A 20,066-nucleotide genomic window follows, 5' to 3' on the forward strand; every position below is an offset into this window, starting at 1 on the left:
AGATTTATACAATATATATATATATATATATATATATATATATATATATATATATATATATATATATATATATATATATATAAAATAATATAAAATTGTAGGTTATATATATATATATATAAAATTGTAGGTTTATTTATTTATTTACATTGTAATTATATGAGTAAATGTATACTTTGGAAAATGGTACGAGGACACATCATTATCAGACCCTGCATTGCTATAATTATTTAATGACTATCCAGTGGACAAAAAAGTTTAGCCAATGGTATACAACCTAGACCGATACACCTACTGCACGTAAACAGAGCTGCTAAATACGAGTTTTTTGTTTTGTTTTTTTGTATACTATTTAAATAGTCTTGAGGGGGAAAAATGCTGCTATTTGTCATAAAATGACTGGAAATAAATGCTGCTATTTGTTTCAAAAAAGCTTTATGTGACATAGCTCTGTTTACAAAATGCTGTACCCCCCCCTCCAACTATATAACCACATGTCTGAAATATGAAAGTCAATACCGCCACCATCTGGCGAAGATAGGTTAGGAAGACTGTAAAAAAATAAAAGGACCCAGGGATGACTAATCACGTGATATCAGTGGCACAGGGCGCCTGAGCATTTGAAGCATAGCAGCCCCTCAGCAGCTGATCTGATCTCTGTCTCTCATTCTCTGTCCGTGACTCCGTGTTGAACTAATTCAATTCAACATGGCTAAGTTGTTTCCCTTTGTGTCATTTACTCACCCGCTGCTTCTCCTTTTCTTGTTAGATGTGCTACAGGCTCTGCCAAGCAGCTATTTACAGGTATAGTAGTGGAATGTTTCTTATAATGTTGTTGTTGTTAGTGTTGTTGTTTACTTAAACCGTTTTGTTTAGTGTTTACTTTACCTCCTTTGGGTATCAAAGTATAAGTGCACTTAGCTCTGGTCCATAGCCTTAAGTTCTACTGCTTCAAGGCAATGGACCAGAGCTAAAGTGTACTGTCTATAAGTGTGGAAACTCCAATCCCAAATCAGCATCTTAAATGTGGTCTGGTAGCCCTGAAACATGACTGTCATAATCGTGAAGTACGAGCATCATGTGAACCATGGCTAGTGGTCTGGAAGCTTGTTGGCATGCATGTTGTAACACAAGTCATTGTTTTATTGAGTCAGACTTCATAAAAGAAATCCATGGCAGTCTTGATGCAAGGCTATATAACATTGCTAAAGGAATGGTATATGTTTTTGACCAGCTAGCAGCTAAAAAGTGTTGTCATCTATTTGAAGTTTGATATCATATCAAACCCAAGTATAAATTCTGAACTGAACCATTAACTGTTTCATTTTTTTTGTCAGTCTCATGGGGGCCACAGGCACAGATTGAAGACTGACCATGAACCCAAGTTCACAGAGAAGTACTTCACCCAGATCCTGGACCACTTCAACTTTAACAGCATGGGAAACGGCACGTACAACCAGCGTTACTTAATTACAGGTACAAAAAAGTCTCTGGTATACTGGTGGTTCTCTAACTTCAAGAGGGGGCTCCCAAAATTACATGCTTTCCTGGTTTTAATGGGGGGGGGGCACAGTCGGTAGTGCTATCACCTCACAGCTAGAAGGTCCTGGGTTCGATTCCTGTTGGGCATGCTGTGGGCGCTGGGGGCATGTTCCCTCCTCCGTGTCATCAGTGCCCATACCTGAGGCGGGGTTGGCGAAAGGGCCTTTTCTGTGTGGAGTTTGCATGTTCTCACGTGTCCCCTAGGGTAGGTACCCTCACAAAAACATGCAGTAATCCTGGTCTCTAAACTACCTCCCCCTGGCCAGCCGGGGCACCTGATGGAGGGGAAAGGAACTGGTTGGAATAACGTGTTCCTTCCACGCGCTACGTCCGTCTGGGGAAACTCTCCCCTGTCAGGTGAAAAGAAGCAGCTTGGACTCTTCATGCATAGAAGGGTGCATGAGGTCAGTCCGCTGCCCCCCCAGGTTGGCAGAGGAAGTGTAGCGCCCAGGATTACATTAGATAATTGACACTGGGTGAAAAAATGGGTTGCAAAATCATGGGATAAATATATATATATATAATGGACATACTGGGGTGGGATTAGGGAGCAGAAAACATACACGTTTGCCTCTCATAATTAACAATCCTCACCAATCTTTTCTGTTTAGACGAATATTGGCAGAAAAGCTATGGGCCCATTTTCTTTTACACGGGCAACGAGGGCGATATCTGGGATTTTGCTCTCAACTCTGGATTCATCACGGAGCTGGCTGCACAACAGGGGGCCTTGGTCATATTTGCCGAACACGTACGTAAGACATGTGTGTCTGCTCTGCTACACAGTAAAATCTCCCATGCTAATTTAACTCTGGACAGCGTACGAATGGACCAAGCAAGGTCAATTTTTTTCCATTTTCACACTCAGAGTTACAAATGGATAAATTAACACTCACTGAGTAGATTAGGTAGGTATTGCAATCAAACAATTGGATAACTGCATTCTAAAAATCTATTCAGCTGCTAAAATCACGATCAAACAAACAAAGTAGGACGTTTCCTACATTGTCTGAGTCACTGAGTCATGAAACTCATGTCTTGTGGCTGTTACTCATAATATCCTTCAGCATTCAAGTAGTGCTGCACGATTCTTGCTCAAATGTGAGTCTCGATTTTCCTCCACAAAAATGTTGATCACTATTGTATTATTATTTTTCCCCATGAAAATATGTATTGTCTTTAGTCTGTAGTTGCTGAGCAATACTACATTCAAACTTCTCTTAAAGTCTCTCTCTTGTAGCAAAAACATAAGCGTAACTAAAATGAATTGGACAGCCAACTACAGTGCTGCACGATTCCTCCTCAAAAGAAATGAGATCACGTAGGTGTCTGAATCTAGATCTCAATCTTTTTTCTATTTAATAATTGTGCAGCACTACATTCAACCTAATCTCGCTTCACCAGGCTTTCCACCTCGGAGGAAAGCCTGGTCTGTTACAAAATTGCTGTGTGAACCGGTCTGGAGCGGATTCTATAGATGATATCGCTACGTCATGTTGTAGTATTGTTTTGTAGTCATCGGGCAGGAAGAATCATCCGGAACTTCCTTTTCCCTCAAACCGGAAGAATAACAATAAAAGCTCTCGTAGCCTGCTGCTTTTATTGAGAAAAATCGGTTTGAGGGGAAAGGAAGTTCCGGATGACTGATGACTACAAAACAATGATTACAACATGACGTAGCGATATCATCCTGATGACTACAAAACAATACTACAACATGACGTAGCGATATCATCCTGATGACTACAAAACAATACTACAACATGACGTAGCGATATCATCCGCTCCCGACCGGATCATAAACCCGAAAAGGATACATTCAACCTGACTTTATACATAGTGCATGCATGTGTACTTGATGCCTGACCAAAGTTGATACCCTCCCCCTTCCCCTGACAGAGATACTATGGCAAATCACTCCCTTTTGGACAAGAGTCCTTCAATATTCCAGAGGTCGGCTTGCTGACGGTGGAACAGGCATTGGCTGACTACGCTGTTATGATCAATGAGCTGAAATGGCAACTGGGTGCCACAGAATGTCCCGTCATTGTATTTGGTGGCAGGTAAGAACTCTCACGTTCTTAACATTTGATGCCACACTATAGGTCCAGTGTGAGTGCACTGTTAAGAGTAATTTAGGCCTGACCTCAAAATTAACTTTACTGAAATAAATATTTTCTCGATTCTTGAAAAATAGCAGGCCTACAAGCTCGTAGCGCGTCACTCGGTGGCGGCGCGCTATGAGCTTGTAGATCTGCTATTTAACACCAAGAGGGGTTCCCGCCCAAAATGGGTTAACTCATCCAGTGCCACAGGTGGATACCAGTTTTCGCCCTCGTTGCCACCGAAGTCCATTATAAATAAAATAAAGAATTTGTAATAAAATCGTGCATGTAATGTGAATATCATCACCTGAACACCAGATAGAGGAATTTTCGGAATTTTGAATCATGGCGATGATTTTATTGGCTGAGCACCCCCATAGCGATGATTTGATTGGCTGAGCAAAGTACGTAATGAGGATAAAATGTGAGGGCAGAAAAGTGAGCACGCAAATTGTGATTGGCCGGAATGAGATGACGTATGATGAAAGGACGCCCCTCACTTCACACAGGTGTGATTTCTTTTTAATGTAGTCCTGCTATGAGAATGCAAAATAGACCTATTTTTTTAAATAACAGGTGTTATTTATGCCTCGTCTGATTCAATTCCCATGGTTTTGGCAATGCACAATGTAATGTATACGTATTGAATGTTTTGAAGAGAACAGATGCACTCCACCATAGTGTAGCGTTCCTTGACCCCTTCAAGAAAATGCCTTTTGCGATCAAATGATAATCGTTGAATGACTCTTTCTCATCTCTCCACTCCAGTTATGGAGGAATGCTGTCCGTCTATATGAGATTGAGATATCCAAACATAGTGACCGGGGCTCTGGCTGCTAGCGCCCCCATCTTGTCAACGGCAGGGGTGGGAGACGCCGGACAGTTCTTCCGGGATGTTACGTCTGTGAGTGGGAACAAGTGTAACCAAAAAGAGGAATGGGACCTATAGAATAGGGTTTAATGTATATTTAGCTGTTTCTCAACAACCGAAAAGCTCTATTCCTAGTAAATACCAGACCTGAGTCACAACCATATAGTGTGGTACGAGGTGTATTTCCGTAGGATTTCTTTGCTAAAAGTGATTTTTTTGCTTTGTTGGCTTTCATAGGGACCAAACTGTTAGAAAACGATGGGGTTCAAATTTTCCCAACCCCCCCCCCCCCTTATTTGGGACCTCCCATAATAGTACGCCAGACAATTAATGTCCGATTTTCATAATATTAGGGTTGTATTATAGGTTTCTAAATATTCTGAGTTGATTTCTTACACTTGAAAGTAGCCAGAATAATCTTTTCTGACTTTTGGTTGGGGTTTTTCTTCACCCGGGGCCCCCCGGACTCATCTCAGTACTCATTACATTCCTCGCTCTGCTTCCAGAACAATGTCAAATTAGATAATAATTTAAGCATTAAAAGTTTTTATAGCTGGGCACTGATTACAAAAAGGGTAGTAGTTGGGTCTTCCACAGGGTGCCGGGACTAGTTTTGCCCCTATTCTTGCACCCATATATGTGATTTGCAAGTATTTCGAATAGTATTAGAATATCTTGCGTTTATGTAAAGTACTTTGATAGTTTATTAGTATTCTACCATCATTGTTGACAGATGTTACTGCAGGGAATAAAGGTATTGCAACTTCTCACTTTGGGCACGCAGAACGTGTCAATTTCACACACTGCGCTCACACTAACAACACAACACACACAAACCTATCCTCTTAAAGAGCCCATGGTCAATTATGACTAATTATTACAATACATTATTTGCAGGATCTATTCATCTTCGTCATCATCGTCTTGAATGTCCTCCCTAATAGTGTTGACACAGTCTCCACCATAGCATTTGCAGAGAGGAGTGCAACAGAGGTTATTGTTTGAGCAGCTGCACTGTCCCTTGCAACCTGCTTTGCAACCACATTTGATGAGCTCAAGTACTGCCTTTGGAGCAGGGAGGGCAAGACACCTGACTGGAACATACCCTCCACTATCTGAATTCCATCCATTTTGTTCGTTTGGTGCAAGCTCAGGGCAATTTGTCAGGTATGAATGACTTATTTGCATTGTAAACACGGCATGCAAAATGCTCCAATGACTCCAATTGTGATGGAAGCTTGCCGTTAACAAGCTCAGGAGGAATGGAACCCATTCCAAGGTCCTTGAAGCAATTATTGGCAGGATCATCAAGCCTCAAGTAGGCATTGACCCATGTCTTCTTGGAGATTCCAACTAATTTTCCTCCCCAGTCAGCACCAGAAAAATTGTGTAGGCCCAGGAAAATTGTGTTGGCCCAGGAGGAATGTCATTTTTTGCCCCATATGACACAAGCGCTGATGAAACCAGACTCTTCAATAGTGTGTTCTCTTTGAACAGATTGCCTCCACAGTGCAACTCAAATCAATTTACATTGCTTGAGAGCATTTTCTCTTGACCTCTCCTGAGAGCTGATAATGTTCTTTCCTTGAAGACCTGGAAGCTTTTGGGAAGCTGTTGAGGTACTGATTCACTAGACCAGAAAGATGAGGTGTGGTAGTGACTAGTCGGTCCAGAGCTGCTTCATCTCTAGTGAGTCCAACCATCCCACCATGTCCCTTTAGCTTCTTGATTTCCTGCTCAAGGGCTTGATCTGTGAAGAGATGAGTGAACTGTAACTTTGCCACCACAAATTCACCTGATTTCAGTGCGTTCCATGTTTCTGGGTCATCCTGTTCAAGAGCGTTCATTTGGGAAAGATAGACTGGCATCAGTCGAGCATATTTAAGGAGATCACGAGCAAAGAAATACTTGATAAGTTCCTCTAAGGATGACAAGTAGCCCTCCCAGTCACCTGACCGACAACAGAAAGACAAAGAGAAAAGATAGACAGCAGCAGCCTGGCTGATCTTGGCTGATCTTTATTTAGCAGCAATATTTGCTACACTTGGGTCTGAGGCACCTTACTTTGAAAATAGCTGATCTACAAGCTCAAACTACAACCTTGTAGATCAGCTATTGTTGGCTAAAGTTCTCCTTGGAAAAGGGATGCTATGGTTCAAGTGGTTTAATGTAAAAAAAGAAAAAAAGTTCCTATCCCACAAATGATTTGGTGGGCCCCTGTATAGTAACTCTGAGGAACAGAAACGGGGTGGGGGTCGGGAACATTTGAACTCCTACGGGAGCTGTTTTTTTGACGCCTCGTACCACACTAATACTTGGACCGCCTTTGTACCAAATCTCTTCGGCAAAAATAGCCAATCTACAAGCTTTTAGGTTGGCTATTTTTGGCGAATGTTCTCCCCAGAATAAGGGCCGTTGGAGTTAAGACATACAAGATACAACAAGGAGCTACAACGGAGACATCTGTGTTTTATGGTGTCAGGATCGGAAGTAGTATTTTGCAAATGGGCACATTTAGTAGTGAAATTGGCTTGCTCATCTATACAAATACATACAGAGCACAGTGTATATTTAGTCTGTATGTGTTTGTGTGCATGTGTGTGTTCTACAAGTTCTAAATAGAAGATGAATTACTTTGAAAATGCTGTATTATATGATCATAATAATAATAATGTCTTTGCCTGCTGGATTTCCTCCTCCAAAGGATTTTGAGAACTACGCCCCAGAATGTAAGGACGCTGTGAGAGGAGCATTCCAGCGTCTACAGGACCTGGCCGTACACCAAGGTAAATGCTTCAATCGGCTAAGAATCCCTACAATAGTACCTTAATCCAAAGGGCTTTGCAATGTGCATTACACTGTAACGCACATCGTAACCGTTAGTTACATTCACGCGCACAATCTCCACACCCATGCAAGAAATGGCCTCGCGTAGCCAGCCTTCATCTGCCTTTGCAATGCATATTGCCCCAGGCAGATTTAGTCTGCCCCCTGTCAATTGTGGGAGGAATTCACGGCCGAAGTGGCGACGACCCAAACAAGTTTCATAATACTAATCTAACACTGAGAGGCCACTAATATCCACGCAGTAATATTAGTATTGCGACGCGAGGCTATGCAAGCAAGACATGACCCTCATTAGGGGGGGAAGCCAGAAGGAGCTGGGAATTGAACCATAGAGTCATAGTAATATCCCCGCCCCACCTATACATTTCAATGAAAGTTGCTCACAGGCACATGAAGCATCCGAAAGTAGCTCTACTTCCGAGATTGGCTCCAACGTTGGAGCCAGATTGTAGAAGCAGAATGCATAGAATTAATTATAAATACGGAAGTCTTGCGATATCAGATTTGTCCACCAGGCTTCTGTGCCTTCAATAATCCAATGCGGTGTGTGTACCAACTAACTTACTAAAAGCCTGGCATGTCTGTCTTGTCTCGCGACAGTTCTATGATGATTGAATGAATGAATGAATGTTTTTATATAGCACTTTCAAAACAATGTTCCTCTTATGAGTATTATACTGTATTGTACTTTAGCATTTACTGTATGTACACATCTTCTATCTCTCCCATATGCTTTATTTGATTTGATTTCTTGTCTTTGTTTAAAATATATATATAAAAACCTGTGGATGCAAGAAATGTTATTTGAAATTTGATATGATAATGAGTATTGATGTCCTTAACCCATTTTGAGTGGGAACCCTTTTTGGTGGTTACATACATTATGTAATAATGTAGCTATTGAAAAATAGCAGATCTACAAGCTATGAACTTGTAGGTCTGCTATTTTTGAAAAATCGTTCAAATGTGCCTAAAATCTTTCAGAAAATTGTCATGATTTAGAAACCTTTTTTTTTCCTTTTTTTTTGACGTCTGGCCTAAATGGGTTAAATAAAGAATATAAGAAAAGAAACCAGCGAGCCTGGAACAGAAAAAGAACACTTTCAGTTTCAAAGTAGAGGCGCTCCGATTGATCCACCTCTACTTTCGTGGTATCTGACTCGTCCACAGATTACAGCCGCGTCCAATCGGAGTTCTCCCTGTGCAAGCCTCCCGCCTCTCTTAAGGACATCCACCAACTGAAGGGTCTGCTGAGGAATGCGTTCACATGGATGGCCATGCTGGACTACCCATACAGTACACATTTCTTTGGGAACCCCATGCCAGCCAACCCTGTCAAGGTACAGGAGATGAATAAACTGCAACTCGTGCATCCTTTTTTTTTTTTTTTTTTCAGGGAAGAGTATATAATTCTTTCAGCTTTCAAATGTTTGCACAGCAGCCTTTAGAAGTGGAGGTGTCTTTACGCAATACACAGCAGTAAGAAATAAATTACAAGACAAGATTTTACACCCCCCCCCCCCCCCCCCAAGACAGGAAGGTGAAATCTTCCATTACTACCTCGCGCTAATAATAAGTCTGATAATATTCTAAAAGAGATGCATGGTGAAGTCAGAAATGTGGACAGAACATCGCCGATCTGATCAGAACCACGGACAGCGCTGTAGATTCAGAGTAAATTGGGAAGATTGTTGGGAGTAAATCAAGGAAGCTTTGAAAAGGAAAGGACATGGTCACGTGACTGGCTGCGCCATGACACTTTCATGGATGCTTTCATGGGAGCCAAACTACACCAAGGACTGTCTAAAGAGGACGAGACGCGAAGACCGTACGGGCGACGCCATGTTGCTCCATGGTGCTCCATGGAAGAAAAGAAACATGCGCAGTTGAGACCAGGAAGTTGTACATGCCCAAATTTGTCCATGTACAACTTCCTGGTCTCAACTGCGCATATTTCTTTCCTTCCAGGGAGCAACATGGCGTCTGTATGGTCTTCGCTTCTCGTCCTCTTTAGATAGTCCTTGGAGTAAACCAGGAAGTGAACAGCAAAACATCTACAGGCCAGATGCTGGACAGCCTCTGTAAAAAAATTGATTTTAGCCGTTTTGTATCATTTTATATCATTTAAAAATGAACTAAGGCGTGTCCACACACATCCTTAGCACCCCACGGCTTTATTTGAGAGGACACGTGGACACGTCTTTAGCATAAGTGTTAAACAAGTTTATATAAGTCTATTAAGGGCAGTTTACAACCAAGCACTATAATGATAAACTATAACTGTATTGTTCGTGTTTGTTTTTCTGTTCTAATCTAAGACAGTGGTGCTTGCCTTGAGCCCCCCCCCCCAGCTAAATGTGTTCATATTCAGTTGTTTCAAAATCACTTTAACCACTTAAACCCTTAAATAGCCAACCTACAAGGCTATTTTCAAAAGAAGTCTTAACCTAGAACAGAATTGAAATGGGGATATTTCTGAAACATTTTAAAAACACATCTTATGAGGTTGAGAGGTTCCCTTGGCACAAAGTATTTTCAGATGGCGGTCCCCTGCCAAATATAAATGAATTTGTCGGTCCTTGACATGAAAACCACTGAAGATGCCATAGCTTGTTCCTTCATCAGCACTTTAGCCCATTCTGGGCGGGCACCCATTTTGGTGTTAGCATCATGTTATGCTTTAGCTATTGAAAAATAGCAGATCTACAAGCTCATAGCTCAGGTCAGAATGGGTTAGAAACCTTTCGTCCGTGTGAAACCCCTTGTCCCTTTCGCCCATGCTAAATAAAACCCCTTGTCCCTCTTTGTGCCCTTTCTTTCTTTCGTTTTACTATTTTGAAAAACTTTTACTTCCAATTTCCAGTACTTTTACTCCACTACATCTCGGAGCCAAAATTTTTACTTTTACTCCACTACAATTATTTGAAAACTTTAGTTACTTTGGCGATTTTAATTTTGATTAGAAAACATACATTAACCACTTCAACCCTATACATTTCAGAGAAAAACTTGCGCTTTCTCGATAGTGCGAGAGAAACTCGCGCTTTCTCGATAGTGTGAGTTATCTCGATAGTATTTTCAATAGATTTTTTACACATTTTGAACTTGGGAAATGGGACATTTTACAATATGAGTACTTTTACTTTTAGTACTTAAAGTACATTTTGATGCCAATACTTTTGTACTTTTACTCAAGTACATTTTCAATTCCGTACTTTTACTTGTAACAATTGGTAATTTTACTTAAGTAAAACAATTGAGTACTTTTCCCACCACTGAGTAAATTGTATATTGTATTGGATTGATGTGTGTGTTTCCAGGTGGCATGTGACACGATGCTAAGTGGACCTGATCTGCTGGAGAATCTAAAAAACACTGCAGGTAAAATGATTAATGCATGTATACTGTAATTAAAGTTTAACCTCTTGAATCCCAGCGCCCCAATTCTGTGGCTAACATTCGGTGAAAATAAAAGCTCACAAGGTATTGTGGCGTGCTGAAAGCTATGGACTGTTTTTGAAGATATTTAGATTAGTGACAAAAAGGGGGGCGGTGGGTGGCGCTTGCATAGAACCCTTAGCAATACGATCAAGATAAAGCTTTAAGTTATTAATGAGAGGATACCATGTAACTTCAAAACGTGATTTGGTTACCTGCCCTCTACCGAATCGACTATTGTGTAGATAATATAATCATGTTTTCTTTTTCTCACCTCCAATATGCCTTGAAATGCATAAATTAAATTATTATCTCTTCAGATGATTTTCCTATCGGTGCACTCTAGAGGGCACTAGTCTGCTTCCTTCAAACTCATGAAGTGATTGCAAGTTTCTTTTAGTGAGATGTGCTTCACTTGCGGTTAAAAACAGCAGCAGACGCACGTTAAATGGTCAAATGGTTGTCATCATACCCAGAAGTTAAGTTCTGACCTGAGATCAGATTCTAAAAATGTCTTCTACATCCTGTCAGTTTTCTGAAAAAGCTATGTTTCTATTGTCAGTCGTTCTTCGATTTTTCAAAAATAGCAGACCTACAAGCTCGTAGCGCGCCACTCGGTGGCGCACTATGAGCTTGTAGATCTGCTATTTTTCAATAGCTAAAACATAACATAACGCTAACACCAAAAGGGGTTCCCGCCCAAAATGGGTTAAACATTGTTAATCTCACTTTGCCACTCGATTTGCCACTCACTTTATTCCCTCTATTTGAGATGTTAAGACCATTGCAGGCAAGCAAGTGTATTTTTGAAATCCATCCATTTTTATATGGGAACAAAATTGTTTGATTTGTTTCAATTATATAAACTGCACCCGGCCGGCCCTTTCCACACCACCATGACGTCAACATAATGTATGCTCCGTTGTACGATGGTGTCGTACAAACGCGTCCCCAACAACGGTGAATCTTCCTGTAAACCCTTTCCAATGGCTTCCCTCTAGGGATAGTGTACAACTCTACAGGCGACCTGCAGTGCTTTGACCTGTATTCCTTGTATGTGGAGTGCGCCGATCCCACTGGCTGTGGGCTGGGCTTCAACAGCTTGGCTTGGGACTACCAGGTAAGCTAATGTAACGTTAGTGTCTGCATGCAGTGCACGGTTCTTGCATCAATGTGAATCTCGATTTTCCTCCACAAGAATTGAGTTCACGATACTAATTTTTCCCATGAAAATGTTTATTTGTCTTCAGTCTGTAGTTGCTGAACATTAGTACAAAATGTAGCACCTGGAGCCTAATTAATAACTAACTAATGTGGCTTTAGACAGACATCAAAGTGCTTGACTTAAACCTTTCTCAAAGTCTCTCTCTTGTAGCAAAAACACAAGAGTAACTAAAATTAATTTGACAGCCAGCTTTAGTGCTGCACGATTCTTGCTTAAAATGTAGTAATAAGATTGCATAACTGGCTGATCAGTGTCGGTCACCCAAAATAATTTCAACCTTTACATAACAGTGTTTTGGGGTCCAGGTTTGTTATTATTTGAGATCAGTGAATGACTATCGAATGAGATGTGTACACAAATTAAATGTAGAAAACTTTAAGTTTATTTTTACTTAAGATTCTACATATTTGATTTTGCTTTTGCTCTAGACTAGAGGTACTAGAAACCTTTGATTTATATTGAACTCATTGATGATTTTTTACAAATTTCTTTTTTTGGTGAAAACCCATTAATCTATATTATTTTTAGACCATTCCGATACCAATATGGCATATACGGCGTACCGACACTGTGGTTACTTGCAGTTGCATGCGTCTAATTGCATGGAGAATCGGTTTGGGCTTAAGTCTGAGAGTGTAGATAGATAGATAGATAGATTCTTTATTTCTGTGTCATGCACCAAAGGCGCCCAGCCCACATGGACTTACAGGACACACCATAACATTGCTTCAATATTGCATTGTGTAAAAGAAACATTTTTACACAAACAAAACATTCTGCCTCATTTCCCACGATTTGCATAAAAAGTCTGCCAAAGCAAAAATACCCCTCCCAAAACAAAACTCCAGCTTCTCATAGTCCTCCAACCAGAAAAAGCCAGCACAGATGGTTGTCATCTTACAAAACAATACATGTCTTAACTCTTCATATAAAGGGCAGTAAAACAAAAAATGAATTTCATTTTCAATTTCTTTCAAATCACACACTAGACACACTCTGTCCTCCTCAGGAGTACCAATGAATCTACCCGTTTCTAAAGCTAATGGTAAGGTCCCAGAATGCAGCTGTGCACAAAAAGATCTCTGACCTTTGGATATATTTTGTGTAACATAAGGATCAGGGTCATAATTCTTTTTAATAAGACGATATGTTCTTAGTTTAGGTTTGTACCATAAATCAACAGCCCAACTCTCCTTATACCCAAGGAACATATAGTTCTGTATTTCATGAATATTACAGCGTAGTCTATTTAAATAAATAAATGATGAATTATTCTTAAAGAATAAAGACTTTACTTCATTAGCCCAGGGGTAACCATTAGAAATGTCCCGAATGAAATGTACGAATGAAACCAAGTGGTCCCTTAATGGCAAGACCACCATAGTATGTCAAAATATTAATTTCTCAAGCTCACCAGCATCAATTACACAAACCGTGACCGCTGCCACCAGCCTATTAAATGATGATCATTTTGAAATACGCTGATGACCCCAAAAGTCACGTAAAAGGAACCTTGGAGTTCTATTCTAAGAGCCCTGTGGAACACCACCCCACCACGGTGCATCTAATTTTAACCTCCGTTCTGTGGTTGCAGGCGTGTACAGAGATTGAACTCTGCTACGACAGCAACAACGTGACGGACATGTTTCCTCCCATGCCCTTCACGGAGAGGGACCGCGAGGCGTACTGCTCCAAGCGCTGGGGCGTGATCCCACGGCCCGGCTGGCTCAAAACGCAGTACTGGGGAAACGGTGAGTGATCCCACGCCGGGCCCTGGCTAAAAACGCAGTACTGATGAGATATGATGAGATGAGATGATGAGATAATGAGATGAGATATACTTTATTGTCCCACGAGGGGAAATTTGTCTTGGGCAAAAGTGCATTAGTACATCAACGCTTTTTAAAACAGACAGACAATACACAAAAGACAATACACCGTAGCAGCAAAGTACAAGTCACAAGAGTATCACAAGGGAAGTGCAAATTGCAATAAGAGAGTATTCACAGTATCACAATCACAGTAAAGTGCAATAAATAACTGATGAAGGTCAAGAAGTCCCTTCCCCACTAAGAACTATGAACTATGTGGCGGTTGTTTAGTAGAACAATTGAAGTGGGAAGAAAAGAAAGTTTGAAGTGGTTGCTCTTGCAACGACACGCTCTGTAGCGTCTACCAGAGGGTAACAGCTCATACTCTGAAGATAATATATGTGAAGGATCAGACAACACTCTATTTGACAGACTGAGCACCGTTTTCTCAAAGATTGTCTGAAGATCTTTCCTACCAATTACCTTCATGGCTGTTTTTTCCATTTTAGCTATTCTAGATTTGAGCTGGACAGAGAGTGTCCCAAACCAAGCTGACATGCAATATCTAATAATGCTACCTAGCACTGCATCATATAAGGTGTAACTCCCTTGCTCACACCAAAGAGCCTGAGCCTGCGGAGAAAGTGCAGCGTTGTGCCAATTTGGCACACAGATAGTCCACATGGACATTCCATTTGAGCTGGTTGTCCATTTGGATCCCCAGGTACTTGTATGATACAACCTGCTCAATTTTCGTGCCCCCCATGACCACTGGGTCATGGATGTGGACACCTTTTGGATCGAAGATCATCTCTTTGGTTTTTGTGGTGTTTAACATAAGGTGGCTATTATCACACCAGTCTTTAAAGTTATTGATCTCACTGATATAACCTACCGGGTGTTCAACACCCCTCAACAGGCTGACTATTACAGTGTCATCAGAAAATTTGGCTGACTGCTTCTGCAGTCATTTGTGTAGGCAGTGAAAATAAATGGTGAAGGATCAATGAGAAGTCGATCAGAAGCGTTACACATGATAGAATCAATATTAAAGTCCACAGACGTCCTGCTCTGAGGAGTCAGTATCATGACGGAGGAAAAAGTCATTCAATTCATTGGCTTTTGCTAGTTCATCCAGTGTAGCAATGGGATTTCGGTTTGTGTTCATGTTCGTTATTTTTTTCATATGATCCCATAGACCCTTAGTGTTCATGGTGCCGACACTCTCCTCTAGTGCAGCTCGGTGGTTTCTTTTGGCCAGGGACAACATCCGATTTAGCTCCCTTTGGGCCACAGCCATGCCCCCCCTGTCCCCATTTTTAAAAGCCACTTTCTTGCTGTTAATACAGGCTTTTACCTCCTTGGTGATGTAGGGCTTGTTGTTAGGGAAGTGGCGAATGGACTTTTTTGGGACGACATTGTCCACACAGAAGTTAATATAATCCGTTACGGTCTCTGTAGCCTCGTTCAATTCAAGATCATGAAAAATGCTCCAGTCTGTGCATAGGAAGCAGCCCTTAAGAGCCTCCACACTGTCCTCTGACTACTGTATCACAGTTTTTTGGACAGGCTTACTGGACTTTAAGACAGATTTGTAAGTGGGCATGAGCTGGACAGTCGAATTCTGATTTTAGTTTTAGTTATATAGTCTCTTGAATAGTTTTCATTTACTTTCGGTCACATTTTAGTCACCTTGAATGTCTTGGTGTTAGTCTAGATTCAGTCGACTAAATATCATAAGACTTCAGTCGACTGAATCTACAGTTGATTTAGTCGACTAAAATGTGTTTTGGTGGGCCTTGATGCCGTTGGCTGTAATGACTGTTTTTACACTTGCTGAAAATAGCCGATCTACAAGCTCACAACACATGTAAAATGGCTTATACTGGATCTCTTGTCCACTAATCCCTAACTAACATTTTAGTCTAGTTTTTATTGGTTGATGAAATGGTCAGTATATTTAGTCTTAGTTTTAGTCATCATAGCTTAGTTTTAATTTAGTGTCCATGTAGTTTTTGTCAGTAGAAAAAGGTAGTCGACGGACATTTTTCGTCTTAGTTTTAGTCGACGAAATCAACACTTGTGCTGTCAAGTAGCCTGGAAACCAGACAAAACTGCCACAAAATATATTTTTAAATTAGTCTGGCCTCTAAAATTTGTCATACAAAAATAAAAATAAAGTTTCAAACACATTCAATCAAATATCTTTGAAAAACTAGGTCCTAGAATAAATAATAAAAGTAACTTGTATGTTTAAAATTTGTCCCTTTGTTAAATTTGACTATCTGTTTGGAAAAGTAGCTTCACGTCATTGATCCTCACACTCAAGTTGCTTCTTGCCACTGGTGTCTTCTAAAGTAGTCGGTCTAATAACAATGTCCATTGTCCTTGCAATCGACGCAATGTTATGCTTCATTTTATATTCCCTCGTACGATGGCATTCGTTCACAGAAAATAGAACTATTTGGTCGTCGTCGCTGAAACTACTTCTAATGAAGCCTGTTTTCGTTCCTTTTCAGACCTCTCCACAGCCAGCAACATCATTTTCTCCAATGGAGATCTGGACCCATGGGCAAACGGAGGGGTAACATTCACACAAGCAACCTTGTTTTTTCAGCAAACTTTAAATTAAATTAAAACTCTTTCCATGCCCATGAGGCCTCGGACGACTTTTTCCAACGTGTCAATCGTACCGTATTTGAGTTGGTTTTAGCCGTAGTCTTTTTAATAAAATGTAATTAGATTTGAGTCACATTTTAGTCATCTGACATGTTTCAGCGTTAGTCTAGTTTTAGTTCATCTCTCAAGAACAGATTCAGAGGGTGCTGTTTTTTCTTTTTTTTGCCGATGGGTTCCCATATTGAGTTTTAATCGACTAAATATCATACCATTTTAGTTGACTAAATGTAGAGTTGATATAGTCGACTAAAATGTATTTAGCAGGCCTTGATTTCACCTCATGGCTGATTTTTAATTTTGGTTGCATGCTGAAAATACCATATCTACAAGCTCACGTTGCGCTGCAGCACGTTGGTAGCTTGTAGATCTGCTATTTTCAGCATGCAACCAAGCATAAAATGACTTGTCAATCTCTTCTCCACTAGTCCCTCCGTAACATTTAGTCTAGTTTTTAGTTGTTGACAAAATTGTCTATATATTTAGTCATCATAGCTTAGTTTTCATTTAGTGTTTATTTCGTTTTCCTGGTGGTCGAAGAACACTTCATCATAGTTTTAGTCAACAAAACACTAATGAGTTAATTGGCTCTGGGCTTGTTGGTTTTCCATTAGGTGCGGAAGTCGTTGAGCTCATCGTTGATTGCGATCACCATACCAGAAGGAGCCCACCATCTAGATTTGAGGTAAAGTTGGCCTCATGTCCTCCTCATAGATCAGGGGTCCTCAACTGGCGGACCGCGGACCACCTCTATGTGGACCCTGGGCAAAACGTCCCCCCAGTATCCCCCTGAGTGCCTCCCTAGTATCCCCCTGAGTGCCTCCCCAGTGCCTCCCCAGTGTCTCCCCAGTGCCCCCCAGTGCCTCCCAGTGTCTGCCAGTGCCTCCCAGTGTCTGCCCAGTGCCTCCCCAGTGTCCTCCCAGTGCCTCCCCAGTGTCCCCCAGTGCCTCCCCAGTGCCTGCTCAGTTCCCCCCCAGTGCCTCCCCAGTGCCTCCCCAATGTCCCCCCAGTGTCCCCCCCCGGTGTCCCCCCAGTGTCCCCCCAGTGCCTCCCCAGTGCCTCCCCTGTGTCTGCCCAGTGCCTGCCCAGTGCCTCCCCAGTGTCTGCCCAGTGTCTCCCCAGTGTCTGCCCAGTGTCCCCCTGAGTGCCTCCCCAGTGTCCCCCTGAGTTTCCCCCCAGCGCAAGTAATAATACAAATTCATCTTAAATTAATTAATTTATCAAATTAATTAATTAATCAAAACGCACCTTAGTCTTTTTCAAAAAATATTAGTGGACGTTCAGCATTTCTAGTTGAGGACCCCTGTCATAGATCATTCAACCATGCAGACCTGTCATAGATCATTCAACCATGCAGACCTGTCATAGATCATTCAACCATGCTGCTACATTACATAGAATAGATGTTTGGATGATAATGTCTCTGTCTGGTCATGTCTGTGTCCTTAAGAGAATCTAACGACGCTGACCCGGTATCTGTAATTAATGCCAGGAAGACGGAATCAGACGTCATTGCCCAGTGGGTGAAGATGGAAAGAGTGAGATTGCAGAAGTCACATTTTAATATGGCTTAATTTCCATGAGTGACTGACACAAGCATATGATTATTGTTTTACTTATCTTGTTCAATAAAGTTTTCAATCACCTTTTTTTATAAAATTAAAGCAAAATCCAGCGTTTTATTGTAAACTTTTATTGTAAACTAAGGTCTCCACCGGGTCAGGAACCAGGCGGGTCCGATTAAAGATTGGACCCAATGCCTCCCTGCTTGGCACTCTGCATCAATGGGTTGGGCTGCAACAATTAATCGTAATCGAATCGATTATTCAATTAGTTGTCAACTAATTTAGTAATCGATTAATCAAATCGGCAACTAATCACTAGTTTTTTGCAATTTATCATAGGTTATCCATCTCTCTTCACTTACAATCTGATGATATTTGAACAGTAGCGACTGCAAAGCAAAATATGACAACGATTATAGTATCAAGAACAAAACATATGGGTTGAATATTTATTTTTAAATGACCTATTTGAGTTCAGAAGAGTACTGTTCCTTTTAGACTGACACATGTGTAGCTATTCTTTAATGTATGCAGTCAGAATAAGTCTAAAGACACCATGAGTTGCTTTAATTAATTTTAATCAGCAGCTAATCAAATGCATTTTTGAATGAATTATATTTTTTGTTAGAACATGTCTAAAATAACCTAAAATATATTTCTAAGGTGATGGCTAAATAAGTGTAATAATCGATTAATCGTTTAAATAATCGGCAGATTAATCGATTATGAAAATAATCGTTAGTTGCAGCCCTACTGCATGGCTGCAGCTCAGGTAGCCCCTTTCAGGACCCTTGGTTACCTTTTCTGTAATTCTACGGCAGTACCCTAGGGTCCCTTACAAGTTAATCCACTCTCCATAGGACACAGCTGTACCACTGTGTTCATGGACACCAGCGACGTCGCTTGAGTATCTTTTATTTTTTTAAGATTTGTTTTTGACTTTTCTGCCTTTATTGATAGTATCAAGTGAAGATGGACAGGAAAGAGGGAGAGAGACATGCAGCAAAGGTCATCATGAACGCAACGCGACTCGAACACGCAACACGCTGTCAGGCCAGAGCCTATATGTGGCATGCTCCTGGACCACTTGGCCAGCGGGCACCCGTCGCTTGAGTATTGATGAGATGTTTCAAAGATGCATAATGTAGCAGTAGGTGACTGCGGATACTTGTGTGAAGCAGCGTTAATCGGCATTGCCGTTAAGTATTTTTACAGAACAGCAGATGGAGCCTAATAGTTGTAGCATCATTCCTATTCATGATCATGGAATGGCATTTAATGGGCTTCTCAATTCAGGGTCCGTGGACCCCCAGGGGCCCTTGGGGGATTTCCAGGGGGTCCCCAGTAAAAGTAGTTTAATGCGGCATCACAGTGGTTTGCACACGAGTAGACAGCAGCACGGAACAGTCTGTTTTCATGTTTAAAATGACATTTATAAAAGCTGACTGAATGCAAATGTTTAGAATGTACTGTATAGCAGTGCTTCTCAAGTCGGGGTCCGTTGACCCCCCGGGGCCCTTGGGGAATTTCCAGGGGGTCCCCAGTGAATGTAGGTAATGCAACATCACAATGGTTTGGACACGACTAGACATGAGCAAGAGACTGTTTTCACGTTTAAAATTACATTTATAAAAGCTAACTGTCCATAAATGCTTAGAATGCATGCCAGTGCTTGTCAATTCGGGGTCCAGGGGACATTGGGTGTTGTCCAGGGGGTCCAAAGTAAAAGTAGTTTAATGCGGTGTCACAGTGGTTTTCACACGACTAGACAGCAGCACGCAACAGTCTGTTTTCATGTTTAAAATGATATTTATAAAAGCTAACTGACCATAAATGCTTAGAATGCATGCCAGACTAGTGCTTGTCAATTCGGGGTCCGTGGACCTCCAGGGGCCCTTGGGGGTTGTCCAGGGGGTCCCCAGTAAAAGTAGTTTAATGCGGCATCACAGTGATTTGATGCACACGACTAGACAGCAGCACGCAACA

General features: G+C 41.2%; 1 protein-coding gene across 1 annotated transcript; it reads left to right on the top strand.

The window, feature by feature from the left end:
- The first annotated feature begins 623 nt into the window (after positions 1–623).
- On the top strand, positions 624–18,171 carry dpp7 (dipeptidyl-peptidase 7). Its single transcript, XM_083783575.1, has 13 exons — positions 624–804; positions 1,338–1,476; positions 2,154–2,293; positions 3,442–3,605; positions 4,416–4,551; positions 7,223–7,304; positions 8,536–8,705; positions 10,686–10,746; positions 11,805–11,923; positions 13,623–13,779; positions 16,359–16,423; positions 17,130–17,200; positions 17,966–18,171. The coding sequence occupies exons 1-13, from the start codon at positions 709–711 to the stop codon at positions 18,087–18,089; spliced, it is 1,524 nt and encodes a 507-aa protein (XP_083639701.1). The 5' UTR covers positions 624–708; the 3' UTR covers positions 18,090–18,171.
- The last annotated feature ends 1,895 nt before the right edge of the window (positions 18,172–20,066 follow it).

Source organism: Protomyctophum parallelum (assembly GCF_964188405.1).
Source record: "Protomyctophum parallelum genome assembly, chromosome: 15".
NCBI classification, from domain to species: Eukaryota; Metazoa; Chordata; class Actinopteri; order Myctophiformes; family Myctophidae; genus Protomyctophum; species Protomyctophum parallelum.